At 52.2% G+C, this 25893-nt stretch overlaps 11 protein-coding genes across 11 annotated transcripts; 5 read left to right on the forward strand and 6 right to left on the reverse strand.

The window, feature by feature from the left end:
• The first annotated feature begins 1057 nt into the window (after window positions 1–1057).
• EV422DRAFT_529970 (aconitase family-domain-containing protein) lies at window positions 1058–4106 on the forward strand. The gene is made up of 5 exons (XM_053070360.1): window positions 1058–1154; window positions 1232–1279; window positions 1556–1710; window positions 1774–2336; window positions 2406–4106. The coding sequence occupies exons 2-5, from the start codon at window positions 1253–1255 to the stop codon at window positions 4025–4027; spliced, it is 2367 nt and encodes a 788-aa protein (XP_052925428.1). The 5' UTR covers window positions 1058–1154; window positions 1232–1252; the 3' UTR covers window positions 4028–4106.
• Window positions 4107–4116: 10 nt separating this feature from the next.
• Window positions 4117–6754, reverse strand: EV422DRAFT_529974 (uncharacterized protein). The gene is made up of 9 exons (XM_053070361.1): window positions 6072–6754; window positions 5698–5991; window positions 5553–5624; window positions 5423–5491; window positions 5212–5360; window positions 5107–5139; window positions 4955–5034; window positions 4823–4881; window positions 4117–4744 (listed from the first exon to the last, which is right to left on the reverse strand). The coding sequence occupies exons 1-9, from the start codon at window positions 6541–6543 to the stop codon at window positions 4554–4556; spliced, it is 1419 nt and encodes a 472-aa protein (XP_052925429.1). The 5' UTR covers window positions 6544–6754; the 3' UTR covers window positions 4117–4553.
• Window positions 6755–7277: 523 nt separating this feature from the next.
• Window positions 7278–8803, forward strand: EV422DRAFT_61592 (uncharacterized protein). Its single transcript, XM_053073949.1, has 2 exons — window positions 7278–7589; window positions 7657–8803. The coding sequence occupies exons 1-2, from the start codon at window positions 7421–7423 to the stop codon at window positions 8574–8576; spliced, it is 1089 nt and encodes a 362-aa protein (XP_052925430.1). The 5' UTR covers window positions 7278–7420; the 3' UTR covers window positions 8577–8803.
• On the reverse strand, window positions 8803–9886 carry EV422DRAFT_61598 (uncharacterized protein). The gene is made up of 4 exons (XM_053073950.1): window positions 9680–9886; window positions 9462–9604; window positions 9273–9381; window positions 8803–9202 (listed from the first exon to the last, which is right to left on the reverse strand). Exons 2-4 carry the CDS (start codon window positions 9597–9599, stop codon window positions 9030–9032), a joined length of 420 nt encoding a protein of 139 aa, XP_052925431.1. The 5' UTR covers window positions 9600–9604; window positions 9680–9886; the 3' UTR covers window positions 8803–9029.
• Window positions 9887–9978: 92 nt separating this feature from the next.
• On the forward strand, window positions 9979–10883 carry EV422DRAFT_529986 (transmembrane protein 138-domain-containing protein). The gene is made up of 5 exons (XM_053070362.1): window positions 9979–10156; window positions 10226–10397; window positions 10476–10557; window positions 10627–10684; window positions 10758–10883. Exons 1-5 carry the CDS (start codon window positions 10023–10025, stop codon window positions 10807–10809), a joined length of 498 nt encoding a protein of 165 aa, XP_052925432.1. The 5' UTR covers window positions 9979–10022; the 3' UTR covers window positions 10810–10883.
• Window positions 10884–11092: 209 nt separating this feature from the next.
• EV422DRAFT_496534 (P-loop containing nucleoside triphosphate hydrolase protein) lies at window positions 11093–13055 on the reverse strand (the record flags this gene model as incomplete). Its single annotated transcript, XM_053067882.1, has 2 exons — window positions 11093–11313; window positions 11381–13055. The coding sequence occupies 2 exons, from the start codon at window positions 13053–13055 to the stop codon at window positions 11093–11095; spliced, it is 1896 nt and encodes a 631-aa protein (XP_052925433.1).
• A 454-nt stretch (window positions 13056–13509) lies between these two features.
• On the forward strand, window positions 13510–17325 carry EV422DRAFT_529989 (Cullin). The gene is made up of 11 exons (XM_053070363.1): window positions 13510–13999; window positions 14245–14330; window positions 14413–14657; window positions 14725–14878; window positions 14949–15106; window positions 15170–15805; window positions 15873–16090; window positions 16161–16278; window positions 16359–16502; window positions 16569–16883; window positions 16957–17325. The coding sequence occupies exons 1-11, from the start codon at window positions 13875–13877 to the stop codon at window positions 17149–17151; spliced, it is 2394 nt and encodes a 797-aa protein (XP_052925434.1). The 5' UTR covers window positions 13510–13874; the 3' UTR covers window positions 17152–17325.
• EV422DRAFT_529992 (TB2/DP1, HVA22 family-domain-containing protein) lies at window positions 17326–18530 on the reverse strand. The gene is made up of 5 exons (XM_053070364.1): window positions 18303–18530; window positions 18048–18233; window positions 17919–17960; window positions 17735–17846; window positions 17326–17660 (listed from the first exon to the last, which is right to left on the reverse strand). Exons 1-5 carry the CDS (start codon window positions 18336–18338, stop codon window positions 17503–17505), a joined length of 534 nt encoding a protein of 177 aa, XP_052925435.1. The 5' UTR covers window positions 18339–18530; the 3' UTR covers window positions 17326–17502.
• Window positions 18531–18534: 4 nt separating this feature from the next.
• EV422DRAFT_529994 (uncharacterized protein) lies at window positions 18535–19484 on the reverse strand. Its single transcript, XM_053070365.1, has 3 exons — window positions 18890–19484; window positions 18714–18819; window positions 18535–18644 (listed from the first exon to the last, which is right to left on the reverse strand). The coding sequence occupies exons 1-3, from the start codon at window positions 19029–19031 to the stop codon at window positions 18581–18583; spliced, it is 312 nt and encodes a 103-aa protein (XP_052925436.1). The 5' UTR covers window positions 19032–19484; the 3' UTR covers window positions 18535–18580.
• Window positions 19313–21000, reverse strand: EV422DRAFT_61704 (Glyoxalase/Bleomycin resistance protein/Dihydroxybiphenyl dioxygenase). The gene is made up of 2 exons (XM_053073990.1): window positions 19818–21000; window positions 19313–19753 (listed from the first exon to the last, which is right to left on the reverse strand). The coding sequence occupies exons 1-2, from the start codon at window positions 20841–20843 to the stop codon at window positions 19610–19612; spliced, it is 1170 nt and encodes a 389-aa protein (XP_052925437.1). The 5' UTR covers window positions 20844–21000; the 3' UTR covers window positions 19313–19609.
• A 2416-nt stretch (window positions 21001–23416) lies between these two features.
• On the forward strand, window positions 23417–25445 carry EV422DRAFT_496571 (uncharacterized protein; the record flags this gene model as incomplete). Its single annotated transcript, XM_053067887.1, has 6 exons — window positions 23417–23800; window positions 23867–24022; window positions 24095–24397; window positions 24461–24544; window positions 24605–24774; window positions 25085–25445. The coding sequence occupies 6 exons, from the start codon at window positions 23417–23419 to the stop codon at window positions 25443–25445; spliced, it is 1458 nt and encodes a 485-aa protein (XP_052925438.1).
• Between the last annotated feature and the right edge of the window lie 448 nt (window positions 25446–25893).

Genomic DNA, 25893 nt, shown 5'->3' on the forward strand with positions numbered 1-25893 from the left:
TTTTGCTCGTATACGCCTCGGAAACCGATGTTATCACCGTTACTCCAACCTCTTCCGCTTTATTCAGCAATCGTTGGCGGAATCGAGCGTGGGCCCAAGTGAGCATTTTCCGTACAGTCTTCTTGCCCAAACGACGACCGGGCCGTCGAATCGACATTCGTTGTGCGCTGAACTCAGGAAGGACAATGATGTCGAAGGTGCGCACCAGCCAAATGACCGTTTTCTTGTGCACTTCATCGACCAGATTCTTGATTCGTTGAAGAACTCGGGCTTGAGCTCGCCGATGAGAGTTCCCCTTCCTAGCCGGTCTCACAGTGCACCCCCGTATACTATATAGTACATGGGGGTGCACTGTGAGAGCCGGCGCACGCGTCGTCTTGCCGATCAGCTTGTCTAGATCAATGCACAGACGAAAGATTCGCTCGATGTCTCGATTGGCCACAATGCCAGAACCGAGGGTGGGTGTATACCAAGTTGCAAAGTTGACGACTCCAGGATCGATGGCTGCGATGGTGGGTTCGGCTTGGATTTCGCCGTCTTGTCCATCCATCTACCACCCACGAAAAGATCCATTGCCGCAATCTCTTGTGGGGAAGGGGCGGTCGATGGACGGGACCATCCTTTTTTTCGATGATTGGGAGGTCCGGCAGCTGCAACCATGTCTGGGCTGTGGAGGAGTTGAAGGTAGAAACGCAGGGGTTCTCTCGACAATAATGTGCTCGAATGGTTATCGTTTGGCGGGGATCCTTTTTGGTGAGGAAGCTCAGACGATGGAGCGGACCACCACCTTGAATACGCTCTCTGTTCCTTCTTCATGAACGACCACTCCCTTGTCTTCCTTGACGCACGTACCGCTAAATGAAGGATCTCTACTCGGCGAAAACCGGCCTCCCCCTTTTCTCAGGCTGTCACGGGGAATTTGTAGTCTTTATTTCCAAGCAACGGCGCTGATACCGCGCAACGAAATGGCGGGTCAGTTGAACGAGCGCGTTTCTGCGTTGTCTACCGACGGCTCGGACACGGCAACCTACAGTACGTCAAGTTTACCCTGCGCGCATGTTTTCTGCCTGCTTATACAGTATATATAACGCCTCGGCCACAAGCGGACGCCTCTTCTCTTTCAAGCTCGACGCTCACTCCTGCTTCCAATCTTGGTACGTACGTTGAGCTGCAGGCATTTCGCTTGGAGCTACTCTGTCAACTCTCGCTCATATCTCTGCCTCTCCCAAAGCATAGAACACGCAGTGCAAATATGCTCGTATCACAAACCATCGCAAAGGTGAGTTACTCGCCAGATTCAATCTCCCCCCGCGTTTTTGGTTCCCAGTCGTGACGCAGAGGATCGCTGTCGAAGGCTCGCTGAGGTTTTCAAAAGGGGAAGGAGAAAAGCAAGCCGGAATTGGGCTGCTACGCAAAAGAATCTGGCTGGGATTCGCTCCAGTGCGTGGGAAAGGGAAAGAAAATCTCGGACGCCGGAATTTTCCCACGTTACCCATGCGAGGATCTTCGAACATACTCAGCTCACAAGTTGTCTCCTTCTGTCATCCCTGCATAGGCTGTTCGCAGCGGGGCGACACGCGCGGCCGTTAAGTCGCAACGATGCGCCTTCGCCAGCATTGCCGACACAAAAGTCGCCATGTCTCAATTTGAGAAGAACCAGCACGTCAACTACCAGCGCATCGAGGACAACCTGAAGATTGTTCGCGACAGGTGAAAAAAAGCTTCCGTATAATTCAAAGCATTTTGGGATCAATTCAAATACCGTTTCATCAGGCTCCAACACCCCCTTACCCTCGCTGAGAAGATTGTATACGGACACTTGGACCAACCTAAGGAACAAGACATCGAGCGTGGAACTTCGTACTTGAAGCTCCGCCCGGACCGTGTTGCATGCCAAGATGCCACCGCTCAAATGGCTCTTCTCCAGTTCATGTCCGCCGGTCTCCCAACGGTTGCTGTGCCCACCACTGTGCACTGCGATCACTTGATTGAGGCACAGAAGGGAAGTGTCAAGGATTTGGCTCGCGCTGAAGACATCAACAGGGAAGTTTACGATTTCCTTGCCACCTGCACTGCCAAGTACGGTATTGGTTTCTGGAAGCCGGGATCCGGAATCATTCACCAGATCATTTTGGAGAATTACGCTTTCCCCGGTGGTATGATGATCGGCACGGACTCCCACACCCCCAACGCTGGTGGTCTTGGTATGGTTGCCGTTGGTGTCGGGGGTGCCGACGCCGTCGATGTGATGGCCAACATTCCTTGGGAGCTGAAGTGCCCTAAGGTTATTGGTGTTAAGCTCACCGGAAAGATGAACGGATGGACTTCCCCCAAAGGTATGCATTGTTTATGCTACGAGATCTTGTGTCCTTGGTGCATCACTCACACATATAAATTTTCCATAGACGTCATTTTGAAGGTTGCTGGTATCCTCACCGTCAAGGGCGGAACAGGCGCCATTGTTGAGTACTTCGGTGACGGTGTTGACTCCATTTCCTGCACGGGTATGGCCACCATCTGCAACATGGGAGCCGAAATTGGTGCCACCACCTCTCTGTTCCCCTTCAACCACCGTATGGCCGACTACCTCAAGGCTACCAACCGTGGTGACCTCGCCAACTACGCCACCACGTTCAGGCACAACTTGACCGCTGATGCTGGCGCCAAGTACGACCGAGTGATTGAGATCGACCTCAACACTCTGGAACCCCACATCAACGGTCCCTTCACCCCCGATCTTGCTACCCCCATTAGCAAGTTCGCTGAGACCGCTAAGAAGAACGGCTGGCCTTTGGAGGTCAAGGCTTGTCTTATCGGATCCTGCACCAACTCCTCTTACGAGGACATGGACCGCGCTGCGTCGCTGGCGAAGCAAGCCATCGAGGCTGGTGTGAAAGCCAAGTCTCAGTTCATTATCACACCCGGTTCGGAGCAGATTCGCGCTACCATCACCCGTGATGGTCAAACCGAAATCTTCGAGAAAATCAACGGTATCGTGCTGGCGAACGCTTGCGGTCCCTGCATCGGTCAGTGGGACCGTCAGGACGTGAAGAAGGGCGAGCCCAACACCATCGTCACATCTTACAACCGTAACTTCACTGGTCGTAACGATGCCAACCCCGCCACACACGCGTTCGTCACCAGCCCTGAACTTACCACCGCCATGGTCTTTGCCGGAGACCTCCGATTCAACCCCCTCACCGACACCCTCAAGACCGCCGATGGAAAGGACTTCAAGTTCTCCCCACCCCACGGCGCTGAGCTTCCCCCTCGCGGTTACGACCCCGGACAGAACACCTACCAGGCTCCTCCCGCTGACCGTTCCAACGTCAACGTCAAGGTTGACCCAAGCTCATCTCGTCTTGAGCTCCTCACTCCCTTCAAGAAGTGGAACGGCGAGGACTACAAGGAGATCCCCATTTTGATCAAGGTCAAGGGCAAGTGCACAACCGACCACATCTCGATGGCCGGTCCCTGGTTGAAGTACCGTGGTCACTTGGACAACATTTCGAACAACATGTTGATCGGTGCCATCAACTCGGAAAACAACAAGGCCAACTCCGTCTTCAACTTGACCAACAACAAGTTCGAGCCTGTCCCCCAAACTGCTCGTGACTACAAGAAGAAGAACCTCCCCTGGGTCGTCATCGGTGACGAGAACTACGGAGAGGGTTCGTCCCGTGAGCACGCCGCCCTTGAGGTCCGTCACTTGGGTGGTGTCGCCGTCATCGTAAAGTCCTTTGCCCGTATCCACGAGACCAACTTGAAGAAGCAAGGTATGCTTCCTCTGACTTTCGCCAACCCCGCCGACTACGAGAAGATCGACCCCCGCGACAAGGTCGACCTCCTCGGCCTGAAGAAGCTGGCCCCGGGATCTGAGGTCACCCTTCGGGTACACAAGCAGGGTGGCAAGACTGTTGACATTCCATTGAAGCACACCTTCAACGAGGGTCAGATTGGTTGGTTCAAGGCTGGTAGCGCGTTGAACTTGATGGCTGCCGCTGCGGCACAGCGTGCTTCCGCATAAATGATTTAGCTTTTCGGAATGAAATGTGTCTCTCATCTGTTTTACTATCGTCTTTAATCCAAAAAAACATTTCAAAAAAGCCGTCTCTCCTTGTTTGATGTCTTCGTCTGATTGAAACATTACAGTTATTCTTCTCTAGCATTGACATCTACCCCTTCCTCATCCGCCACCCCACCATCCCCCAACGCAGCGGTCTTATCCAAACCTCCCTCCTCCTCCCTCGCCTCCCGTTCCTCCCTGTCCCTCTCCTCCCGTTCCACCCTCTCCCGTTCCACCCTTTCCCTCTCCCTCTCCAGTTCCCTCTCCGCCTCCTTCACCCTCTCCGCCTCCTTCTCCGCCTCCCTCTCCCCCTCCTCGGCCTCCTGCTTCCGTCGCTGCTCGACAAGGAACGCCTTGGAGATCCCCATCCCGTTGTTGCCTTCCTTCCGAGCGATGTCGGCGTCGGATTCGCTGATTTCGATGAGTTGGAGGTCGGGTTTGTCGCGGATGAGTTCGGCGAGTTTGAGGCGGGTTTCGCGGGGGAGTTTTATGTTCTGGAGAGTGATATGGTGCAATGAATCAACGGGGCCAGTTTCCAGATGTGTATAATGCGAAAGATCGATGTTACCCGCATATACAGCTTCTCAATACTTGTCGAATTGAGCAACGCTTTGAAGAGCGCAGGCGCGGCGACGTGCGACCAGGAGTTATCCGAGATATCGAGTTCCTTGATTCCATCTAATGATGCAGATCCCTCGCCCATCAATAGGCGTTGTACAGAGGAGGACAAATGTGTATGAATGGGCCGGGACATACAGTTTTGCTCAAGGACTTTTGCGATGGGTGCTAATGCGGCATCGCTTAGCCGTGTCCGTCTGTCGGGGTCGAAAAATGTGCATCATTCATTAGACATCATTGATATTCCCTCTCATTGTTAACCGAGCTCACCTCAGATTGAGAACCTGCACAATGTTATTTTTGCTCAAGAACATGGCGACCGCTTGGCCGTTGTCGCCGATTCCATTCGCCTGCGGATGATGGAATTAAGCCAGGAATTGAGCGCCGTTTCCCACTTTCATTAGATTGTCGTTAGAACCTACCTCCAGATTCAAGCTCGTCATCATGTTGTTATCCTGTAAATCATCAAGTATCAGGTCCCCATATTTCTCGCCAGAAGCCATTCTACAGGTAATAGAATCCCGTGCCTTAATCCCGTTCAATAGCCCAGCTATCCCCCGTTGTCGAATATGGTTCCAGCTCAAATTCAGATCCCTCAGCGAGTCGTTCCCTGAGAGCCCCACGCCCAGGGCGATGGCGCCGATGTCGCCGATTTGATTGTCGCTGAGGTCGAGGGCTGTTGTGAAACATGTTAAGCCCGGGAAGGTAGCATGTACGGCTTGAGAAATAGGCGCTTACTGTGCAGAGACGAGTTGTGGCGAAGACCCTCGGCGAAGAGCTGTGCTTCTTTGTCGCCGATGTTGTTTTCTGCGGAACGTATCATTCCAGTGAATATGAACGTGGGGCCGATGTCTCGATAAAAATTTACCTTTGAGGATTAGTACGGCCAACGTGGAGTTGAATTGAAGCATGTCCGCGATCTCTGCGGACCCGTCGAAGCCTACGCATGGATGAATATATCAGCACACCGTTCAAAGATGCCCAATCAAGACGTTCTAAATGGCACACCTTACCCAACCTATTCCCCGTTAAAACCAACGTCGTAAGAGCCCTATTGATCTGCAAACTCCGTCCAATCTCCGCCCCACCCGCCTCGATGCCATTGTACATCAGATCCAGATGCTTCAAAGTCGGGTTGGATCCAAGCACTTTCGCAAACGCCTCGGCTCCTTTGGGCCCGAGTCCATGGTGCGGCATGATGATTTCGGCGGCGTCGAGGCGGTCGAGGATGTAGGATACGGGCACGACGCTGGCTTGCTTGCAGGCGGCGATGTACGGGTGGGTGTTGTTTTTGCGGTTGAGAATTGCTGGAAGTGACGCGAAGTCAGGTTAGCATTGTCTGTTCTCGCAAGTGCCAGGGGGTCGACGATTTCATCGCAAAACTAACCGGAGACATCCATATCCATCTCCCATCCCGTTTTCGGGACCTCCACCTCGAACTCCGCGGGCCTTATTGGAGACTCTGTTTCCACGCCCGCATCAACACCTGCGTCCACCGTCTCCCGTGAGGCCACCATCCCGCCCACTATCCCCGTGACACCGCCGACCGCATCACTCGTTTCCAAAGGCTTGGACTTCTCTTCCTCATTCGCCACCGCGGGCGATTCCTCTTTGGGTAACAGACTGTTTAAACTGAGGCGTGTTGATGGCGGTAGAAATCGGACGTCTTTCTCCGGAGCCGTGTTGGTGTGGACGCCCTGTGAGAGAGCTTCATGGCTCAGCAAGGGATCTATTGGGGCTGCCGAGGGTGCTGAATGTGCGGGGATGTCTTGGGATGACGATGCATTTGGCTGCGGTTGCTCGATGATCGCCCCTTCGGGCGTGATGCCGATGGCGGGAGGAAGAGCTTCTGCTGACATTCCTTGATAACGCAAACGAGCTTGGTATCGAATGATTCGAAATCTATCGGACAGCGAAAAGTCATGCTTCAGTTTGAGCCCTTTACCAAGATCTCACAGAATCTGTACATGTAGCCATGCTTTAATCCTGCAGAGCCAAATGCACAGGTCCCGGCGTAGCGGCAAGAACAGTTGTTCGCTTTTCGGTAAGAGTACGTTACGACAAACCCACCTGCTGCTGTCCATACGACACTGAGTCTATGCCTCATCGACAAGGTCGTCAATGTCGCTGTCCTGTCAGTCGGAGTGTGCGACTGCGCCATGGCGTAGGAGTGGCTTGCGACGATCTGGAAAGCCATGATGTCGCACAAAGTTGCACACCCCAAAAGGCCATATGACTTTCTGCCAAGGTAGCATGATGAGACCAGGAGCTCTTACAAGTTGCGGCAGCTTCAATTTCAAGTTCATCTGATCAACGCCCATCATCAAGATCCGCTCAAAATTGACGGCGTCCGTTGTTTCAAAGCCTCCCTTTTACAAACGGCGCAAAGCAACGAGGGCTGGCCCCCAATCCCAACAAACTCCCATCACTGTCCGCTTGCCGCTCATTGATATCCTTCACTCTACTGCAACGCATTGAACGGGTAGTTACTCCCACAAACAACATCGGTGGAAACGACCGTATTCGGAAAGTCTGAACGAACTCGACGGTGGACTCATCGGCACTGAAAGAACCTACCGTGCCGTTATAGCACCGTGTGCCAACGCTGGGAAAACGTCACGTATACGAGCGTAAGGGGGAGCTGCAACCCTCGTAGGCAGGCCGTTTCCTTGGAAGAGGCGAAAGAACGACCATCTTCAACTCGCATAGCTATTTCCGGCGGACCTAATAAAGAAAATGGCGGCAACTCGAAAACCAAATGGCGCCCGGCTGGACGCCAACCAAGGCTTCACAAGAACACTGCTTCTTTGCATGATACTCCTTGTGCTCTGTGTCGAAACACTTGCACAAGGCTTCCCCCCCATTTCGCTTCCACTTCCAACCATTCTAATCCCCACACTCCCAGGTAAATGGTTTGTGCTTGATAGCCTTTCATTGTGGCGTTGCCCTCATACTGTCCTTGCATGTTCTAGGCCGTCCGACCACGACCCCAACAGACACTGCGTCGGACCCTCCTGTAGCGACCTCAACACCCCCATCCAGCCCGCCGAGCATTACTCCCACCAGCACTCCGCCTACGGTTACCTCCATTACTGCGACCGTCATATCAACATCAGCTTCCAGTATCGCGTCTTCCACATCGTCTAGTCTGCGAAGCACAACCAGCTCGTCCGCGCAGGCGAGTGTCACTGTCATCAACTCAACCCGCTCAACGACTGTCACCTCCTCCGCTGCACCAGGGCCTACTCCTCAAACTGATGCCCAAAAAAAAGAAGCAACGAAGAGGACAGTGTACGTTACAGGCGCCATCTTTGGTGCCGCTGGCGGTGCTATTCTCGCAGCAATGGTGGGCATCTATATCTTCCGCAAAGTGACACTCCGTCCATCTGGGAACTTCCGCGACCGTATGGCAAAGAGAGATGGAGCCGACGGGGGTCTTGGCGTTTCCGGCGGCGCTGGACTCCAAAGACTCGACTCAGTCAGCACAGAATCAAATTATGTGCCTGCAGACGGAAGGCAAAAGTTCCTGATGGATTTGCAAGGCGCCTCCCGCGCGCCTTCCCCAGGCCCGATGTATGCCTCCGACTACGCTCGAAGTGACTACGGCGGCACAAGGAGCGAGTCCGGAGGGGCGAGAAGCGATTACGGCGGCGGCGCAGTATATCCTAATGGCGCGCCGGTCATGTATGCCACCTACCCAACCATGAGTGCTACATCCGATTACGGCGGCGCACGGAGCGAATACGGAGGCCCAAGGAGCGAATACGGACATCCGGCGGACTACAACGGATATGCCCCATCGGAGTATGCGCATTATCCACCCCCGCCAGTAGTGGTAGGCGAGTATGGTGCCCAGCAATACTCTCGATCTCAACAGAATGGTGGATATTAGGGGCCGTCGAGACCCCTATACCATCTCCACAAGACTTTTAAGTTGCGGCGTACGCATGGCTGTTGTATATATGAAGCAAATGAGCTCCCAGCCCCCCTTTTCCCAAAGCTCTTGGACAAGGACGAAATACGGTGTATTAATGTAGATGCTGTATAGAACTGGAACTTTCACTGTTGGGTGCTGGACACTATTTTTCCGTCTCGTTGCTTGCCATTTGTTTTATCATTGCCCACCCCCTTGTATTCACACCCCCTGTTCCTATATTCACCCCACTACATATCTGACTGATGCTTGCACCTCATCCGTCTGTCGCAAACTGCATTACGTGATTTGGGCATTTGGTATCGATGGTTTGTATTCGACGTCCATGAGAACAAAAAATTTCACACATCAGTCACACTTTGATCTATGTACACTGTGTACATCAGCACTTGTCCATCGGGCATCAAATTCCTACGCCCCATATATCCCAAACGCCTGTGCCCCGCCACTAAAGTGAGTTGTAGCCGGTCCTCCTAATCCACCACCCAACCCAGCTTCCCGCTCCCGTGTCGCAGCAGCACGGCGCGCAAGCTCGAGTTCAATGGTGAGTTCTACAACGAGCTGCCAATCGTCATGATAACCCTCTAGAAAAGGATGGGTCGTGAGATACGCACTGAAATCACAAAGCAAGGATGAGATATTAAGAAACCTTACCTTTAACGCATTTCTTGAACTCCCGTAACGATCGCTCCGTCTCGCCAAGATGGAGGAGACAGTATGCAAGGAGATGTCGGCCTGGTGTGGTTGCGCCAGGGAGTGTAATCTACCATTTGGCATATATCAGCAATATTCCTCTCGAAAGAAAGGAGAGGGCAATACATTCCCCCAAATCCCCCAACTCACATAAATCTGCAAACAAACCAACGCCCTCGAATACGCGCCCAGCTGGTAAAACTCCTTCGCAACCTTGTACACGTCGTATGCTTCCATGGGGCGGTTGAAGCGGCGTTGGAACCACTCGCCGATTTCTTCGCGGGTCATTGTTGCTCTAACGTGAAGGTTGAGAAAGAATTTGATGAGATGGGGTTTGCGGTTAGGAGAGAGTGGGGATGGGGTTTTACCGGAAACTTTCGAAGTCGTTGTAGTCTGCCATTTTTGGGTTGGGTTGTGGTTAGGTTGTTTTTTGGGCGGGAAGTTGGGATAGAGATCGGGTAGGCGGCGTGGACGACGTGTGCTGGACTTTTTTATGGACTGGAAAGATGGGAGAGAGCTGCGACAACGAGGTCCTGATGGTGCACGGTGTTTTCCAACCTCAGTGGGAAGATGACGGGCCAGAGTCACAAGAGGATGGAAACGCGCGCGCGTATAACGCGCCCAGATTGACAGGATAATGACAGCTTTGTTTCCAGATCTCGTTCGCCTCTATACAATTCGTTACATATATAGATCGGAGACCAAAACACAATGTCTAGTTTCAGCGTCCGATCGTTCTACCTTACCGCCGGCCTGCAAATATGTCTCCTCACAGCCGACCTCTTCATCACGCTATTCGCCGAGATACGCCGGCATACCTTCGTCACTGTCGTCATTGCCTATCTGTACGGTTGCATGTCATTTGTCGTGTAACGATTCCGCCGGATGTATGCTCATTGATATATGATTTCCAGCATCCAGCTCCTCCTCTTCATAGCAAACCTCGTCCTTCTCTTCCTCCGCTTCGCCGGCAGCTACCCGTTCCGCGCCGGCATGCTCCGGCTCATGCTGAATGAGTTCAGCGCGACGTTGTGGTCGTGCGCCTTTTATGCTGTGTGCTTTTTTGCGTGTCGGGGGATTGGGCTGGTATACACTTGCAACTTGGCCCATTCCTGTGCGAGGTTGCGTCCGGCAAGCTGACATTCATTCGCCTTCGAATTGTAGCCGCTCATGGCCGCCTGCAACGACACACGCTGCGATTTTTGGACTGCCGGCTACGTCGCTGTGTATACGCTGTTTCGGTTCGGTAAGTCGCCCGCTTTCTCAGTACAGCTTAGCACCGAAATGCAGATCTTGATACAACAGCTCCTGCCAGCCGAGATACTGTACTACTTCAATATGCTGCGAGCTGCAGTGCAGCTGTGCAATCCAAAGTAAGCCATGGTCACTGCCTGGGCTGCGAGACACTATGTTATGTCGGGCTAAGGCAAAAGATGATTTCCCCAGGTACTATCAGGACTCGCCGTGGCTGAGGGCTCAGCTTCGGCACGCTTCGTGATTGCTGACTGTTCGGACGTTTTATGCGCTTTATGTAAAGATGTATGTACATACAATACACGACATAGAAGAGACCATAGTAGTATCTTCCTCGCATTCGCAGCACAATTCAGATGCCGGATAGTCTTTGTGACCGTCCAATGTTCAGTCACAAAACAGTGTATAAAAAATGGTGCTGTATAAGATGCTATGTACGCCGCCCCACAAAGGCGAATGCGAGGAGATTGCGCCTTGAGATGAACAGACAAGGTGCTTAGGCATATATGTGATCTACCCAAACAGTTCTAAACTTCGTCAATCATCAAGCTAGCCTTATACTGCTTAACGACGCCGTCCTGGTTTCCGGTCTTGCCCTCGAACCGCGTGAGCTTGCCCTCATTACACACCCAGACTTCATTGCATACGGCGTCGAGGAAGCGTTCGTCGTGGGATACGATGGCGATACCGCCGCGGAACTCGCGCAGGGCTGAGGCAAGCGCATCGATGGAGTCCATGTCCAAGTGATCTGGAAGGCGATGAGGGGTAAGTAAAGGTTTGCGGATGAACATGTTATGCCTCATAGGGATACTTACTGGTAGGTTCATCAAGAATCAACACGTGCGGGTTGCTCATCGCCATCCACGCAAACACCGCTCTACTCTTCTGTCCTCCACTGAGCGTTCCAATGGGCTGCAGCGCCGTCGTGCCTGTTAAGCCATACCGTCCCAGCACTCTCCTGTACTCCTCTTCCTGCATGCCAGGGAACTTGGCCTGCAAGAACTGCACACTGCTGGCACCCAACTCCAGCTGATCAACGTGATGCTGACTAAACAGCGCCATGCGCAACCGTCCATGCCGTTGCACAATACCCCTCTGAGGGGTCACCTCGCCAGTAATAAGCCTGATCAGTGTCGATTTACCGGCACCGTTAGGACCAACGACGGCGATCTTGGAATCCATTTGCAGATCGAAGGAAACGCCGTTGAGGATATCGCGCTGAGCGGTGTATCCGAAGCGAATGTCGTCGACTTGGAGGATTGGCGGGGAGAGCTTTTCGGGGTCTGGGAAACGGAAGAAAATGTCCTGGCCTTCTCCTGCAATGCCCTCCATGTCATCCTTCGGTGGCGCTTCAAGTGGAGGAAGCTTTTCGAGGATTTTGATTTTTGACTGTGCTTGTGCGGCACGTTTGGCGTTGTATCTCCAGCGATCGATGAACGCCTGCAAGTGGTTACGATATTGAAGCTGTGCTTCGTATTCACGGATTTGGTTTCGTCGTCGTTCGGATTTGGTCCCAACGAACACGGAGAAGTTTCCGCGGTAGTAGTCCAATGCACCATCGTGCAGGTGAAGGATGTCTGTGGAAACGGCGTCGAGGAAGGATCTGTCGTGGGAAACGACAAGTAACGTCGCGGGCCACTTTTGAAAGTATCTTTCAAGCCATACAACGGCGGGGAAATCGAGGTAATTCGTTACTTCATCGGCAAGAAGCAAGTCAGGTTTACAGAATAGTGCACTCGCCAACGCGAGACGCATCCTCCATCCTCCACTGAAGGTCCTTGTAGGTGCTCTCTGTTGCTCCGGTGTGAATCCGAGACCGTTGAGAATAGCGGAAGCTTTCGATTCTGCCTTGTCTGCCTCGATCTCCTCCATTCTTTGATACACTTCCTTAAGACGTTTCGAGAACTTCTCGGCGTCTTCCGTGGTAGTCGATGTTTTTGATAACTTTGCGGACAATGTCTTCTCTTCCTCCAAGAGCGAGGTCCGCTCCACGTCCGCTTTCATCACCGAATCCAATGCTGGTGTGTCGTCCCCTGCCATTTCCTGCTCAACGTGAAGCACCCTGATATGGGCCGGTAGCTGCAGTTCTTTATGTGCAACAGCTCGCAGCAATGTCGACTTTCCGATACCGTTCTTGCCCACCAAACCGTAGCGCCGCCCGTGATTCAGCGTCAACGTCGCACTTTGTAGGATCTTCTTTCCGGCAAATGCAATGTCAAAGTTCTCAATTTTAATGTCCTTGCTCAAGCTGCCCGCTCCACCCGACGCCTTCATCTGGTTCACAATCAGCGCTGGCTTCACGTCTGGGTTCCAGACTGGGATGGCATCCGGGTCGTACAGTCCTCGTTTCGCATTCTTCTCCGCTAACTTCTTTTCCGCCGCCCTCAGCTTCCGCTGGTCGACAGTAGTGGCTTTCGGTCCGCTTGAGGACTGCACATGCCTCAGGTCCACATTCCGCCCGACATCCAACGAGGCCACGTTCTGACTCATAGTAATGGGACCTTCTAGGACTTTGACGCCATGTGATGCTATGGATTGTTGAGCGGAAGGGCTAAGGGCTGCTAATCGCTCGCATAATGCTTCGACCTCATCATCTGTGCTGCCAGCTTCGTTGAGAAGTGGCTGAAGGAAGTCGAAGAGACCATCTTGTGAACGATCGCTGGACTGGTCGTCAAAGTAACCTGCCACCTAATTCCACGAACGCAACCGTTTAGCAGAGTCCTTCTTATGAAAAAACAGGACATGCATGCAGACACCCACATATTCCACCAGATCTGTGTCCAGCTTCGGCGCAATTTCGCGAATGTACCCCTGTATTTGAGCGGTTGAAGCTACCATGATGTAAGACTTCCGGACCGCGGCCCTCTCGCAGATCTGCAATTTACTATCACACAGCGTCCTCACGCCAGACTTTCCTTGCTTGGAACGGACACAACCCACTTTTGAAAGAGAACGCGGCGCGAACTGGGTTTATTTATTTTGTGCACAGTACAGTACAGTACGTGCACACTTATCCGATCCCTTCCGCAGGCCTGCTTGGCATACCAAACAGCCAAGCTGCCAGAAACATCGGTAATCGCTTAAGATTCCCACACGTCCGAACGGCCTGCCTCCCAACAACCGTGCGCTTCAGAGGTCCTGCGAAGGCATAGCAGTCCTCGTATCGATTCCCTCTCACTTTCTGTCCGGGACTTCGACCTTGGATCCTTGCGAACGGCCCCTCGACACCGCATACTGGCACAGCAGACAGGCCCATTCTCCTACGGTCCTCAATTCAAGTTGTAACTAATCGTCCGACGCTGATCAACCATGCCGTACGACTCGAGAAGTACCGACCTGGCGGTCACATGGACTACCTTAGAGGCTGGAATAGATTCGATCATGAACAATCTCAGCGATGGACTCTCATACAAGAAGTGGATGGATTTGTACACGTAAGTTGGCTCAATTGAGAATGCATCGCGCACAGCGGCTAGGCACGCCTGGGACTTTTTACGCTCGGGGAGAACCGATAAGCACTACACTGTCTGTCGAGTGGGAGGGATCGCGGTCGACTACAGGGTGCCCGGACGAGAATGGGTGGGGAAGCCGAAGTAGACGGCAAGGCATCTAGGGCACAGCTTAGGTCGCGTGGAACACGTCAGACTGAGTTTTCGGTACCTTTCACTTTTACATATAGCATGATCTACGATCACTGTACAAGTAGTCGGATGAGCAGTACGTCCGGAGCTGAGGCCCCGTTACATGGTTCTACAGCAAATCGAGGTACACGTTGTTATCCTACTCTCTTGAGGAGCCTATCGTCAGAATCGCGGATCCGAGTAATGACATGCACTCTCCACTGTAGGCGCTAATCTCATGGGAGCAGAGCTTTACAATCACTTGAAGACCTATCTTCAAAACCACCTCGATCAGTTACGGAAAAACACCGAGCAACAAATGGACGAGGACCTGCTTGCCTGCTATACCCGAGAATGGAAAAGATATACCACCGCGACCACCTACGTACATCACATCTTCGCATATCTGAACAGGCATTGGGTGAAGAGGGAGCTCGATGAGGGACGGAAGACCGTGTACGATGTCTACACGGTAAGCTCGCGAACATGTGCTACAGTCCATGCCCTCCAATGTATGCTCACACATTTTGTTTCATCAGTTGACCCTGGTGAACTGGCGGGATTCATTCTTCGGTGTTGGGACCTCGACCTTGCAAATGAAAGTCATGGATGGCGTTCTGAAGTTGATTGAGAAACAAAGAAACGGAGAGACCATAGACACCAACCTTATCAATGGGGTGGTCGAAAGCTTTGGTACGTTTCTACGCCTATAGTATATCTTACCGTATACAGGTCCGAGAGTTGTACTGACTCTCTCCTTCAGTCTCACTCGGTTGGGATGAGAACGACCCAACAAAATCCACGCTGGAAATCTACAAGCAGTTCTTCGAAATCCCGTTCATTGCTAAGACTGAGAGTTACTACAAGATGGAGAGTGAACGCTTCATCAGTGAGAACTCTATCGTTGATTACATGAAAAAGGTAATGGTTCCCTGCGTTCAGCACAATCAGCGGTCTCCACTGACCCTCGTCGCTTGATCACAGGCTGAAGCCCGACTGGCGGAGGAAGAAAACCGGGTGCAAATGTACTTGCATTCATCATCTCAAAAGCCGTTGATCACATGTTGTGAAAGCGTGTTGATCGAAAGCCACACTGGGCCGATACAAGAGGAGTTCCAGAATCTGTTGGAACAGGACAAGATTGAAGATCTTAGCCGAATGTACGGCCTTTTATCACGCGTACCAGAGAGTCTGGAAAAATTACGGCACACATTCGAAGTCCATGTGCGGAAGCAGGGTCTGAGTGCAGTTGAGAAGGTTGCAGAGTCAGCGTCTGCGCCACCAGAAGGGGAAGACGATGAAGAAGAGGACAAAGACTCAAAAGCAAAGGCAGCGCAAGGGCCTAAGAAGCCAGGAGATGTGGATTCAAAGGTCTATGTCGATGCCCTGCTTGACGTGCACAGGAAATACTCCTCCCTGGTGGAGACTGCTTTCAAGGGAGAAACCGGATTTGGTGCATCGCTCGACAGGGCATGCCGAGAATTTGTCAATCGCAATGTTGTTTGCGAGAAGAGCTCAAGCAAAAGCCCGGAGCTTCTTGCGAAGCATTGCGACTCTTTGCTGAAAAAAGGCAGTAAGATCACGGATGAGCTGGAGATTGAGGAGGTGCTCAACAGCGTGGTAAGTCTGGGATTTTAGTGTTTCGCATATCAGTGCATGGTTCTTACAATCGCAAATCTGTTTATAGATGACGTTGTTCAAATATGTCGAGGACAAGGATGTGTTTCAAAAGTTCTATCAGAAACAACTTGCTCGTCGTCTGGTCAACCAGCTTTCAGCCAATGGAGATACGGAAGAGTCCATGATCAACAAGCTGAAAGACGCCTGCGGTTTCGAATTCACAAGCAAACTGCAGCGGATGTTCCAAGATGTGGCGCTGAGTAAGGACTTGAACGACCAGTTCAAGTATGTACTAGTTAATGAATACTCCGCGTTCCATTTTCGCTTGAACGTAGCCTGATTCATCTAATTGCAGGGAACAAATGGCGCGGAGTCACGAGAAAGGCGATTTGCCTGATTTCCAGATCCTGGTTGGAGGAACCGGGCAATGGCCTCTGAACGCGACCACAACCAAATTCAACATCCCCGATGATGTGAGATACTCCACTTCTCTGGTCTAACGAAAATGAAGGAGTAGCAGCTAACAAACTCCTCTTCGTGCCTTTCATTTTAGCTTTTGAAAACCTACGAACGCTTCCAGAAGTTCTACCAACATAAGTTCTCTGGGAGAAAACTCAACTGGCTCTTCCACCTTGGGCGAGCTGAACTGAAAGCGAACTTCGTCAAGCAAAATAATAAAACCCCATATACCTTCTTAGTAGGTTTCCATCTGCCCTAAGTTCTCGCGAGCATACGACGTATAGACTCACGACGTCCCCTGTAGACATCCACATTCCAAATGGGCGTCCTTTTGCAATTCAACACCTCGACATCGTACACCTTCTCGGAGCTCGAGACAAACACAAGTCTGGATGAGCAAACCCTGAAGTCCGCTCTATACGGCCTGATCAAGAGCAAGCTGCTTAACGTGGAAGCCGGCAAGAAGAACTTCGACCCCAACACCCGCTATGAGCTGAACACATCGTTCAAAAACAAGAAAACACGTGTGAAGGTCGATATCCCCATGCGTGCCGAGCAGAAGGCCGAGTCCGATGAGACGCATAAGGGCATCGAGGATGACCGTAGTATGGTAATACAGGTACGAGACAGCACCTACGCTTCGATTTTCTCCACATTCTTCGCAATATACTTACAGGTTCATGTATCTGCAGGCCGCGATTGTCCGAATCATGAAAACCCGGAAAGTGATGCAAAACCAGCTCCTCATCACCGAGACCATCGACCAGCTCAAAGCCCGTTTCCGACCCACCGTGCCAGCAATCAAGAAATGTATCGACATGCTACTGGAAAAGGAGTACATCGAGCGGATGGAGGAGCAACGGGACGTATTCCAGTACATGGCATGAGACGTAGTTATGCTCCCGCGTTTTCCCGAAGATCCCCCCTGTATCTGTTTCTTTTGTAGTTGCAATCTATCCTTTCCTCTCTTACCACCTAGTTTTTTTTTGCATAGACGGCTAATCAGTCAGATTGACCTCCTTCTCGATGCACAATCCCCTCCCGCCAGGTTTCGTGACAGGACCGTGATGTATTGATGTAAATGCATGACCAAGAAGAATAGAGAAACATCAAAAAGGGCAAAACATGCCAACTGTAATCCGGCGCAGTTGCAAAGCGGAGAGCACCGAGAGTCCCCATAGATGCTCCTGACTTGGCCAAAGTTTCCCCGCCGTTCCAGCTCCTTCCTGTTCGGCTATCTAATCTTTCTTCACCTCATCGGCGATGAAGTCCGCAGCCGCCGACGTGGCGTTGGTCCTTAACTTGGCAAAGTTGCTATCAACGACGCGCTCGTTCGAGGCGAGGTACGGGCGAAGGAAGCTGGTGTAGACGAACTGGGCACCGCGGAATTGAGGGACTGCAAAAGAGAACGGATGTTGTACGCTTAGAGCTTCAGCCCGATGGATGCAATGCACGCGGCGGAAGACTTACGCGCAAGGTAGCAGATGAGAGCTGCCTTGAAGGCGTAGTAGAATGGGAACCAGTAGAGAAGAGTGTCCGTCCAGAACTCGGCGACGCTGAAGAAGGCGTACACCACCCAGTACTACGCATCCGAGTACATGTTAGTCCATGCTATGCACAATGGAAAAGTAGCTAAGTGCGACTTGTCCCATACCGTAAGCCATTGAGTGTCGTCAAGCTTGCTTGGGCTCTCCACCTAAGGAAATACCACCCATGATCAACAGAATGTCCCAAAGACCACATCACCGGCTCATGCCGCGTAGCGTCAACCCCGCCTACGCACCGCCTTGAAGCTCGCATAAGCCGGGTACAGGAACCCGAGCAAGTTGGTCAACAGCGCACCCCAGATGTTCAGGAAGATCAGCACGGTGAAGAAAGCGCCAATCCCGCCAAAGATGTAGGTTTTTGGCAGCCCGGTTCGGCGCTCGACTTCGACGGCGACGGGCACTTTGGAGAGCTCAACGTCGAGCTGGATTCATGTGTAAGTTTTAGCTTCGACGTGAGAGAATAGTGGAGGAGGTATCAGCCGACCGCTTACCTTCTTCAAATATTGCTGGAACTTGTCAGACGACATGATTGCTATGATTGCTATGATGGGAAGTTTGCACACGAGTTTCCAGCATATGTTCTGGAACTCGCAGGTCGTGGAGATTTGGTGTGGCTTTGCACATTGATTGCGCGCTGGTTCAATCAATTGCGCGCTCGCGAGCTCCGAGAGGATGAAGAACTGCACAATTTATTTCGCAGCAAAGCTGGTGACTATATACAAAGTTCATTTGTTCATGCCCCAAAACAGACGATTCCCAATCTACTTTTTCAAAGGTGCTGAAGACGGAGCTTCTGCGAAGCCTCCGCGACCGAAATGCATTTGTCGTGAACCCTGGTGCAAAGCAACAGTCAGTCAAACATCGTCAAGCCAACTAATCTTCCCTCCCATGAATTGACATACCTCCTCGCATTCCTGAGGCAAGTCGGGTAGTTACGTCCAAGCTCGCCGTACATCTTCTTGCAGGTGATGATGCCCTTCTCGTAACTGTCTATGCAGTATCCGTGCGCTGTCATTGTCACCAAGAAAAAGACACGTCAAAAACCTGTCAATTTACGCACGGGATGTCGCAGACTCACAGACGTCTTGGTGCTCATACGGCACAGAGTGGTGGTGGTTCCCGCATGCCTCAACAGGCGAGACCATGCCCAAGATGGCGCATAAGATGACGACGACGAAGGCCTGAGCGAGGCGAGATGGACATGCGATATGGGGAAGCATTTTCGAGATATGTGGTTGACGTTTCGGGCGGTGCGGGAGATTGGAATTGAGCTCTGATCAGGTAGCGTAACGAAAAGACGTTGCCCTTGCTTTTATGTTGCTCTTAGTCCAGCATGGAAAATAGCCCGAGCGAGAGCATCGCCCGAGTGGAGGTTTAATTGTTCGCATCTCCTTGTGGAGACGCTTGGCGGTTCGAAGGGACGTTCGCACTACTGGCGAACGGAATGCCCCACACATTTGTCGCAGGTACAGTAATTGAAAATCTCGGATGTTCAAGTCCACAAATCTGCGGCTTGTTCCCTTCCATCGCAAGGTCGATCGCGGAGAAATGTTTCGCGATCATCTTTGATCTTGAATTACCCAGTCCACTCTCCTTGCACTACCGTCGACAAGTTGCAAGTCGCATGAGTCATGTAACATGCTCGTCAAGCCAAGTTTTAGGATAGACAGATCTATCGCGCACGTAAATACAATGGCCCGCGAGTATTTCACCTAAATGTATGTCTTTTATTGATTGAGGAAACGTCATGTGACAAGAAAGCGAGTGACAGAATGCAACTAAAATGGTGACCCAGCATTTACAGGTTTCCACGCTTGTCTTGCTCGTGCTCGATGGCCTCGAACAGAGCCTTGAAGTTCCCTGCACCGAACCCTTGGTGGTTTTTCCGTTGAATGATCTCGATGAAGAGCGTTGGCCTGTCCTCGACTGGTTTCGTGAAGATCTGTACAAAGCTCAGATTAGCGCAAGCGAACCAAGTACAGGAAGTCAGATTCTTAGAGACATGCCTGGAGAAGGTAACCGTTCTCATCATAGTCCACAAGGATGTGGAGCTTCTTAATGATCTCAAGGTCTTCCGTCACCTTCACTGCAGATGTCTGGAGACGAAGCTTCAAGTTTTCGTAGTACGTCTCTGGGATGGAAAGGAACTCGACACCACGGGCACGAAGATTGGAGACGGAGGTGATGACGTCTTTCGTCCGAAGAGCAATGTGCTGCACTCCAGCGCCACCGTGGTAGTCAACGAATTCTTGGATCTGCGACTTCTTCTTGCCAGCTGCTGGCTCGTTCACTGGCATCTTGATGACTTCGTCCGCATCAGTCATGACGATCGACCGAAGAGCGGAGTACTCAGTGTGCATCATCTTGTCGTCGATACTCCAGAAACGGTGGAAGCCAAGCGTCTTCTCGTAGTACTCGCAGGCCGACACCATCTCGAGGTCGGGCTGGTTTCCGACGATGTGGTCGACGTATTCGAGAAATGTTGGGGGAAGGAGGGAGAGGAGGGCGTCGGGCTGGCCTCCTCGCGCTGGCACGTAACCAGGGAGGAAATCGCCCTTGTAGTTGGTACGCTCGACGAACGTGTGTTCGACATCACCATATGTGCCGATGGTGGCAAACACTACAGAACCGTTGGCATCCTTCTCGACCCAAGGAGCACGGATGGACCTCGCACCACGAGCAACGGCAGCCTCGTAAATACGGCGGCAGTCATCGACCGCATACGCAACGTTCTTAACGGCATCGCCGTGAAGCTGGAGGTGGTCACCAAACTCGGTGTTCCCTGGGTTCAGTGGGGACTGGAACACAAAGACAATGTTGTTCTGGCGAACGGCGTGGCTGGCGACGTCACGGTCGCCGGTCTCAAGGCCCTTATACCCAACCGCCTCGAAACCGAAACGGGTGCAGTAATACGAGGCGGCCTGCTTGGCGTTGCCGACCCAGAAGGTGAGGTGGTCGTATCCGTGGTACTTTCCAGCAGCAGAGGTGGCGCCGTTGGTCGCGCCGTTAGTGGTGGCTTGGGCAGTGAGCATAGTTGGCTTGCTGGAGGTGTGCAGTGCGTTGCAAAAGTGACAAGACGGAAGGATGCTCTGGACGATGAGGATGCAGGGCCGGCGCTACCAGCGACGCTGGTATAAGAAGGCAAGCCATCCTAGACAGGGCCACCGACTTGGGAAAAAAAAAAAGACGAGAACCGCGGCCTTTCTTTCTCCGCCGTCCGACAGTGTGAGCAAGGGGTTGTCCTATGACGTTCCACAATAGGCCGGTCGCTGGTGCGGGCTGTGGGTGTTTCTAAATCCGGGTTCTTTGGATCCAAAAGCCTTTACGCGTTCCCAAGTCAGGCAAGGATCTGCTGACCTTGATCTAAATCAGCATTGTAAACAACAAATTGGACAAGGTCTCAGCGAATTTCAAATCTACCGACCCGTTGTCCCGGTTTCAGGATGAACCATGTCTGGATCCGCATCCTGTCGGTGGGCTCCCATCCGGATATCCGCAGTCCGATGAACGAAGGCAAAATGGCACCCATGGCCCAGAGGGGACTTGAAAGTAGCCGAAGTGGTAAATATGTGGTGTGGGGTAGATCGTGGGCCATCACAGACTCCGCTCTCATCACGTGACCGAACCGATTAAACGCGTTCGCGGCGCGTTGAAACTTGTAAATTGACGCTCGTCATGTCCGCAGGCTGTCCATGGGGGCCCATGCCTCACAAAGGCCTACCCTGCTTCCTCGGTGTGCAATTGCATAAGCGACTTGCTCCCGAGGATTTGACAAGGGTTGCGTGGCCACATTCTCCCTTCCAGGGCCTGCCGAGAGATGGATGCCCATGGAGTTGTTCCGAGCTCATCCTCGGAGTCAACCCAGAATCTTCTGCGCATAGTGCGAGTAGCGTCGTGTGTTCAATGCTTTACAGTCTCCTGTTTGGGGAGGAGCACTTCCGGCGCCAATATAAAGCGTTGTTAAGAGTAGACATTTCCGCACCATACACACCAACACAGCCCAAGAGAGCTCGCTACCAACTGCCCATCTCAGCCTAAACAGCGTCAGATAACACGTCTAACCGGTAATCCGTGCGACATTCCAACCTCAGACTTGTCATCGAGCGTAATACATTGCAGCGCCTCACAAACTAGTCAAAACCCTCGCAAAGCTCGCAATGCCATCCCACGCACACGCTACTACGGCCGATCATGGTATCGACCGCACGGAGCGAAAGCGACTGCTATCCACTTTGAAGAAGACCCTATCGAAGCTCTCAATAAGCAGCACGAGCAAGGTCGAACCGCCCACACACACCAACCCCGAGCGACTGCCAACGTACTCGGAAATCTCAAAAGGAGTGGTGTCTCCAACGCGACAAAGTAAACGGAACGGGCAACATCCGCAGCCCGTACCCATGCGTTGTTGTATCTGAACCTTGTGAGGAGCATATATACTGTAGTAGCCCAAAAGTTTTAATCTCCCCTGTAAAATCCATTTGTTTTATTCCCTCGTTCATCTTATCGCAGATATTCCCACGCAGTTGCTTATTGTCTTTTTGCTCTACCCATACGTACTTAAATAAAAATAAAAGTATCCCTTTGACAGTGGGCTCAGACCTCTAAACCGAGTATTCTTCTGCTATAGTAGCAAGTATTCTCGTTTTGCCAGCTGTGGCGGGTGGACGTATCTTGTCCCATTGACGACATTTTGACGGTACCAGCGGTCCCATGTGGGAGACGCCGTTTGGCTGGGGAACCTATATCCGGGACTTGGGTATGTCGGGTTATCAGAGGAGGTCTTGACTCTTGAGTGACATGGGTACAGTGGGTGGCCAAAAGAGCAGTTACGCGCGGGGGTAGCTAGTTATGTGGCACCATGAAAGTCACTGACCCCTCTCCCTGGCAACTACTACAGACTACTGACAGGAGGAGAAAGAGGGGGGCCGACGAGCCTCAGCTCTGAATGAGCTGTTCTTGGGCGCGCGTAACTGCTCTTTTGGCCCCACTGTAGTAGATGTGTTGAAGCGACACCAACGCCGAGCAAAGCCGAGAACTGCATCTGGAAAGAGGGACTGTGCCCAGAGATATATGCTGTCCGCACTCAATCATGGTGGGTCCGACTCAAGCCCCTAACGGCACTTCTCCCACGCCGATGGGAATGATCCCATCAGCACTCCGAGTTTCGTTCAAGGACCTAGCCAAAACAGCGATCGACGGTACCACCAACAGCCCCACTAGTGTAAGCCCGACCGATGTGGCAGACGGCCCGCAAACGCAGGAAGCCTTGGCTGCTCCTAAAAACGAAGCTCCCGGGTCTGTCAACCAAGAGGTAAAAGTGACACCGCCGAACCCTGCGCCGCACGCTGAGTCTTTCGCCGACCAATCCGAAGGGGCTGTGGCTCTTCTAAAGCAACAGCCGCAAGACCACTCCCGCCTACCGGTCGAACCTTTCAAACGGTCCAGCAGCTTCTCGGGTCCGAGCGCTACTACCAGCTTTCAAAAGAAGAGCATACTCAAAGGAACCTCTCATTCTCTGGGAACGCCTCGGCAAAATGAAGCGCTCTCGCCTGCGAAACATTTGATACCATTAAGCGACATATCTTCTTCTTCACCACGGCGGCGAATGACACTAGCACACAGAAAGCCGAGCTGGGGGGAGGGCGAAAGCTCAGACAAAGAAAAGGAGAACAAACTCGTGCGTCGACTGACTCGGCAGCGATCGGAGAAGGAGGTTTTGGTCGGTACTCCGGTCAAGGAAGGGCATACGAATTTTGTACTCATGTATGACATGCTGATGGGCATTCGGGTCTCGGTGTCGCGCTGTCAAGCGAAACCTCCGCGCTCGCTTTTCCGGGAGGATTTTTCGGCATCACACAAAATGACGTTCGATGTTGCGGGATCTGAAGTGACGCCTTCATCTCGATACGACTTCAAATTCAAAGATTACGCTCCTTGGGTTTTCCGCTGCATTCGAGATGCTTTCAATGTGGATCCGGCCGAGTACTTGGTATTTATGCTGCTGGGAGTTCTCTTTGAGATTTCTTGAAGATACTGATTTTCTTTGGGGCTGCAGCTCTCCGTCACAGGGAAATACATCCTCTCGGAACTAGGCAGTCCAGGAAAAAGTGGCAGCTTCTTCTACTATTCCTCAGACTACCGGTACATCATCAAAACAATTAAGAGAGCGGAGAAGAAAGCTTTCATGCGCATAATACACTGGTACTATGAGGTAGGACACTCTACGAGCCTGCTGTATGATCCGCATGTGCAATGAGATCTTGATTCTCTACCGGAACCCCAGCACTGTCGCATAAATCAAAATACCACACTCTGCCGCATTCTGGGGCTCCATCGGGTCAAGCTGAAGGGTCATCGCAAACTTCATTTCATCGTAATGCTGAACGTATTTCCGGGCAACAAAGATATACATGAAATGTACGACCTGAAGGGGTCTACAGTCGGGCGTGAATTTCCGGAGGAACTTGCGAAAGATGATCCTCGTGCGGTCCTGAAGGACATCAACTGGATGAATAGAGGGAGGAAGTTGGAGCTCGGACCAAAGAAGGCTCAGCTTCTGACGGAACAGCTCGAAAAAGATGTTAAGGTGAGCTCAGGACTTTTGAAGCTTCCTTTCGAGCTGGTTTCGCTGTTGCTCAAAAATATGCAGTTTCTCGCAGACCACAATATCATGGACTACTCCCTTCTGGTCGGAATACACGATATGAAGCGGGGAAACACCGAAAACATCAGGGTAGGATGAGCTACGGATCTCCACGTAGGGAAGATGAGGCTCACGCACACCCTTATCCAGGACAAAACGCTTGGGGTCTATGAGCCAAATCCGGATGCGGCTTTGGCAAAGCAATTCACCGCTGCATCACTCATGATGTCGCGCCCAGGGGCAACAAATCCAGGAGCAGGGCCCAGCTTAGCTTCGGGCAGCACTTCTGCAGCAAGCATAGGCGCTTCTGCTCCAAGGTCGTCTCGCCGAGAGAGTGGCCCCAGAAGCGCTCCCACTGCCTCGGAAGCTATAGCAGCCACGTCAGACTTCCTCGCTGGGGAGCAGGACGGGCCGGCATCCCTGGGACCTCTCACTCCGGAATCGGCAATTACGGCGGCGCCAGCCATCAAGTCGAGCGACTCCCTCAGGCCTCCTGAAGCAACGGGAGCTGACGCAGAAACTGCCTCTGTATCAGTCCCGAACACCTCCGAGTACGTACTATCTTTGGCTGTCACCTACTTGACGATCAAGAGATGACCTCAGACTGATCCTTTCCGTGATATGTTACAGTCGAGCTGCTTGTGTGTTTTACGCCGACAATGGCGGCTTCCAAGCATCCGACGAGAACGACCAGCCTCTGGATACACTATACTACCTCGGGACCATCGACATCTTCACCACCTACGATTATGTCAAGAAGATCGAGCATTTCTGGAAATCCTTTTCGCAGGACGCGCATATGATCTCGGCAGTGCCTCCCCCGGAGTATGGGCAACGGTTCCTCAAGTTTATGAAGGGGATCATACGCAAAGCATCGAATTCCCAATCCGAAAATACCTCATCAGATCCACCCGACCGAGTGCAACACTTGGACGCCGCACCGGTCTCAGCAGGCACACCCGGTTCACCAGGCGGCCCCTCGTCCGCCTGAGCTCCGACATCGACACTTGTGCCGTCCTTCCTGTCACATAATTGGATTCCAACACTTCATGAACTCCTCTGACCTCATATCGATACACCGTTTTCAACGCTTTTCTGATTTCAAGAGTCGTTGCAACAGAGATCGGAAGCCGCAGCAACCCTCAGAAATTCGTTATTCAAGTCAATGATGATGCACGAGTATCTATGCAGATACGGCAGTGCCGGATGGGGTTGATAGCCGCAGCAGCTGACTCGGAACTCATCAAATGTAATATCCCTGTAATATCATCAATAAAATTCCTCCGATTGCAAGCTTTGGCGATCCATCGAACGTTGTCGGCTTCCTGCCCACTAAATTTGCCCTCCCTACCTGTCAACGGATAGCCCTTCCCCCACTTAGTCGGCCCGGCGACAGCTTTCTGGATATAGCAGTTCACGCAACAAGGAAGAGCTTCTAA

This window comes from Fimicolochytrium jonesii, assembly GCF_025526975.1.
Source record: "Fimicolochytrium jonesii strain JEL569 chromosome Unknown EV422scaffold_12, whole genome shotgun sequence".
Classification (NCBI taxonomy): domain Eukaryota; kingdom Fungi; phylum Chytridiomycota; class Chytridiomycetes; order Spizellomycetales; family Powellomycetaceae; genus Fimicolochytrium; species Fimicolochytrium jonesii.

Excerpts from the sequence above, each read along its gene's own strand:
- EV422DRAFT_529970 (XM_053070360.1), top strand. The coding sequence starts at position 1,253 with ATGCTCGTATCACAAACCATCGCAAAG. Across the intron at positions 1,711-1,773 it reads CTGAAGATTGTTCGCGACAG|GCTCCAACACCCCCTTACCC; the intron begins GTGAAAAAAAGC and ends CCGTTTCATCAG. Across the intron at positions 2,337-2,405 it reads CGGATGGACTTCCCCCAAAG|ACGTCATTTTGAAGGTTGCT; the intron begins GTATGCATTGTT and ends AATTTTCCATAG.
- EV422DRAFT_529974 (XM_053070361.1), bottom strand. The coding sequence starts at position 6,543 with ATGTCAGCAGAAGCTCTTCCTCCCGCCATCGGCATCACGCCCGAAGGG. Across the intron at positions 5,492-5,552 it reads GGCCGTACTAATCCTCAAAG|AAAACAACATCGGCGACAAA; the intron begins GTAAATTTTTAT and ends TACGTTCCGCAG. Across the intron at positions 5,361-5,422 it reads CCACAACTCGTCTCTGCACA|CCCTCGACCTCAGCGACAAT; the intron begins GTAAGCGCCTAT and ends GTTTCACAACAG.
- EV422DRAFT_61592 (XM_053073949.1), top strand. The coding sequence starts at position 7,421 with ATGGCGGCAACTCGAAAACCAAATGGCGCCCGGCTGGACGCCAACCAA. Across the intron at positions 7,590-7,656 it reads TCTAATCCCCACACTCCCAG|GCCGTCCGACCACGACCCCA; the intron begins GTAAATGGTTTG and ends TGCATGTTCTAG.
- EV422DRAFT_61598 (XM_053073950.1), bottom strand. The coding sequence starts at position 9,599 with ATGACCCGCGAAGAAATCGGCGAGTGGTTCCAACGCCGCTTCAACCGC. Across the intron at positions 9,382-9,461 it reads TGGTTTGTTTGCAGATTTAT|ATTACACTCCCTGGCGCAAC; the intron begins GTGAGTTGGGGG and ends GCCAAATGGTAG. Across the intron at positions 9,203-9,272 it reads GTTCAAGAAATGCGTTAAAG|AGGGTTATCATGACGATTGG; the intron begins GTAAGGTTTCTT and ends ATCCTTTTCTAG.
- EV422DRAFT_529986 (XM_053070362.1), top strand. The coding sequence starts at position 10,023 with ATGTCTAGTTTCAGCGTCCGATCGTTCTACCTTACCGCCGGCCTGCAA. Across the intron at positions 10,157-10,225 it reads ACTGTCGTCATTGCCTATCT|CATCCAGCTCCTCCTCTTCA; the intron begins GTACGGTTGCAT and ends TATGATTTCCAG. Across the intron at positions 10,558-10,626 it reads GTATACGCTGTTTCGGTTCG|CCGAGATACTGTACTACTTC; the intron begins GTAAGTCGCCCG and ends AGCTCCTGCCAG.
- EV422DRAFT_529989 (XM_053070363.1), top strand. The coding sequence starts at position 13,875 with ATGCCGTACGACTCGAGAAGTACCGACCTGGCGGTCACATGGACTACC. Across the intron at positions 14,000-14,244 it reads AAGTGGATGGATTTGTACAC|CATGATCTACGATCACTGTA; the intron begins GTAAGTTGGCTC and ends TTTTACATATAG. Across the intron at positions 15,107-15,169 it reads TCGTTGATTACATGAAAAAG|GCTGAAGCCCGACTGGCGGA; the intron begins GTAATGGTTCCC and ends GCTTGATCACAG.
- EV422DRAFT_529992 (XM_053070364.1), bottom strand. The coding sequence starts at position 18,338 with ATGTCGTCTGACAAGTTCCAGCAATATTTGAAGAAG. Across the intron at positions 17,847-17,918 it reads ACGACACTCAATGGCTTACG|TACTGGGTGGTGTACGCCTT; the intron begins GTATGGGACAAG and ends TCGGATGCGTAG. Across the intron at positions 17,661-17,734 it reads TCTCATCTGCTACCTTGCGC|TCCCTCAATTCCGCGGTGCC; the intron begins GTAAGTCTTCCG and ends TCTCTTTTGCAG.
- EV422DRAFT_529994 (XM_053070365.1), bottom strand. The coding sequence starts at position 19,031 with ATGCTTCCCCATATCGCATGTCCATCTCGCCTCGCTCAGGCCTTCGTC. Across the intron at positions 18,820-18,889 it reads GTATGAGCACCAAGACGTCT|CGCACGGATACTGCATAGAC; the intron begins GTGAGTCTGCGA and ends TGACAATGACAG. Across the intron at positions 18,645-18,713 it reads TGCCTCAGGAATGCGAGGAG|GGTTCACGACAAATGCATTT; the intron begins GTATGTCAATTC and ends GCTTTGCACCAG.
- EV422DRAFT_61704 (XM_053073990.1), bottom strand. The coding sequence starts at position 20,843 with ATGCTCACTGCCCAAGCCACCACTAACGGCGCGACCAACGGCGCCACC. Across the intron at positions 19,754-19,817 it reads AGAACGGTTACCTTCTCCAG|ATCTTCACGAAACCAGTCGA; the intron begins GCATGTCTCTAA and ends AGCTTTGTACAG.